This window comes from Volvox carteri (genome assembly GCF_000143455.1).
Source record: "Volvox carteri f. nagariensis unplaced genomic scaffold VOLCAscaffold_84, whole genome shotgun sequence".
In the NCBI taxonomy this organism is placed as follows: Eukaryota; Viridiplantae; Chlorophyta; class Chlorophyceae; order Chlamydomonadales; family Volvocaceae; genus Volvox; species Volvox carteri.
The window spans coordinates 10,977-13,163 of record NW_003307627.1 but is presented as its reverse complement, the minus strand read 5'-3'; the positions used below and the strand labels follow the sequence as shown (position 1 = coordinate 13,163).

The 2,187-nt window shown below is 56.8% G+C and overlaps 1 protein-coding gene across 1 annotated transcript in view; it reads left to right on the top strand.

The window, feature by feature from the left end:
- Positions 1 to 2,187, top strand: part of VOLCADRAFT_99213 (uncharacterized protein) — a gene marked incomplete at both ends in the record, with an annotated part of 22,142 nt that overhangs the window by 9,246 nt on the left and 10,709 nt on the right. The window contains 5 exons of the mRNA XM_002958000.1: positions 558 to 635; positions 713 to 799; positions 1,124 to 1,181; positions 1,275 to 1,516; positions 2,040 to 2,117. Coding sequence (XP_002958046.1) covers positions 558 to 635; positions 713 to 799; positions 1,124 to 1,181; positions 1,275 to 1,516; positions 2,040 to 2,117 — 543 coding nt within the window. The remainder of the gene's footprint in view (positions 1 to 557; positions 636 to 712; positions 800 to 1,123; positions 1,182 to 1,274; positions 1,517 to 2,039; positions 2,118 to 2,187) is intronic.

Below are 2,187 nucleotides of genomic sequence, written 5' to 3'. Positions count from 1 at the left end.
AGTGCTGACGTGTTCGACATCGTGCACGACGCCCAGGTGGGCTGGGCTGTCTTGTCTTGGTTTGGTTCGTTCGGTTGAGTTCGTTAGGGTCTGGGCAGGTTGAGTTGGGTTGGTTAAGAGTAGGTTAACAGGGTGGGTTGGGATGGGGGGGGGGGGTAAGAATGCAGCAGTCATGAAGCGAAGGAAAGCGCCCCGGAACTTGGGTTGATTCTTACAGCTATCACCCCATCCACACACACATATAATTGTGTCTTCATACCGTCGTTTGCATAGTTGCGTTTGCGGGGCACGGTTACCGGATATGCCTTGATGTCCGTCTGTCTGTCCATCTCAAACCAAAACTTGAAAAGCTGGCGTGTGATTTGAATGGTGTGCGACGCCCGTTCACCTTGAGAACGCTGCTCCAGGGCCTTACCCCCCGCTCTCCCCCACATACGCACACAGGTGTGCATGGGCGGGGTGTCATGTGTAATGTGATGTTGGGGGTAAATGGCAGTACACTTTCGTGTACGACCCGGATATCAACCGGATGATGGCCCTCTTGCATTTGCCCGCAGGACACTGACGACCCCTCCGACCTGGTGTGTCTGAGGACCCGGAAACTGCGTTACGGCAACACGTTCAGTTACTCACGGGTGGGTCGGTGGGCAGCTTTGGATATGTATGTGTGTTGTTGATGTTGTTGATGTTGTTGATGTTTTTGTAATTACAGAGGGCTGCCAAGTTTCTATACCGCAAGGCAAAGAAACCACGATCCAAAGGGCACATCGCCTGTTTGTGTGCGTGTGTGTGTGGTTCGGTGGGGGGGGTCCTGCGTGCATCGTTTCGTTGGAAGTTGGGTCTTAAGTTGGTCTGGGCCGGGACTGCCATAATCTTTGGTCGGCCACCAGCTTTTGTGGAGGCTGTGGGGGACCCACCCGGATCCTCACACGACCAACTGGGCAACACAGGGGGGGGGGCGGCGCTGCAGGGGGCGGATGAGGGAAGGGCGGCGCTGCGCTGGGCGGCGCAGGGGAGGGTGGCGTGGGGTGGTGGTGAATGTACGGCATTCCCTCCAGTTTCCGAGTCTTAATGTACGGTGTTATATACTATGGCCGGCGGCGGTGACGACTCCTGGCTGCAGGTCAAGTTCATTTTGGGGCTTGTGCACGGCCTTGCCAACGGTGCACCTGTTATGACCCGTGGGTCATGGAAGCACCGCACGCATTTCGGTCCGGCTCTGTGGCCGCCGCAGCCGCCGCCGTCCGCGTCACATCCGCCTACTGGTGCTGCAGCGACAGCGGCGGCGAGCTCTTCCTCCAGCGCAGCCGCAGATCGGGTTGCTGCTGCTGCTGGCGGTGCTGCTGGCAGTGCTGCTGGCGGTGCTGCTGGCGGTGCTGCTGGCGGTGCTGGTGGCGGTGCTGCTGGCGGTGCTGGTGGTGGTGGTTCCTTAGGTGGTCTCAGCCTGGGTGTCCTCCTATCCAGAGTTGATATCAACCTGAGTGCTGACGTGTTCGACATCGTGCACGACGCCCAGGTGGGCTGGGCTGTCTTGTCTTGGTTTGGTTCATTCGGTTGAGTTCGTTAGGGTCTGGGCAGGTTGAGTTGGGTTGGTTAAGAGTAGGTTAACAGGGTGGGTTGGGATGGGGGGGGGGTAAGAATGCAGCAGTCATGAAGCGAAGGAAAGCGCCCCAGAACTTGGGTTGATTCTTACAGCTATCACCCCATCCACACACACATATAATTGTGTCTTCATACCGTCGTTTGCATAGTTGCGTTTGCGGGGCACGGTTACCGGATATGCCTTGATGTCCGTCTGTCTGTCCATCTCAAACCAAAACTTGAAAAGCTGGCGTGTGATTTGAATGGTGTGCGACGCCCGTTCACCTTGAGAACGCTGCTCCAGGGCCTTACCCCCCGCTCTCCCCCACATACACACGCACACAGGTGTGCATGGGCGGGGTGTCATGTGTAATGTGATGTTGGGGGTAAATGGCAGTACACTTTCGTGTACGACCCGGATATCAACCGGATGATGGCCCTCTTGCATTTGCCCGCAGGACACTGACGACCCCTCCGACCTGGTGTGTCTGAGGACCCGGAAACTGCGTTACGGCAACACGTTCAGTTACTCACGGGTGGGTCGGTGGGCAGCTTTGGATATGTATGTGTGTTGTTGATGTTGTTGATGTTGTTGATGTTTTTGTA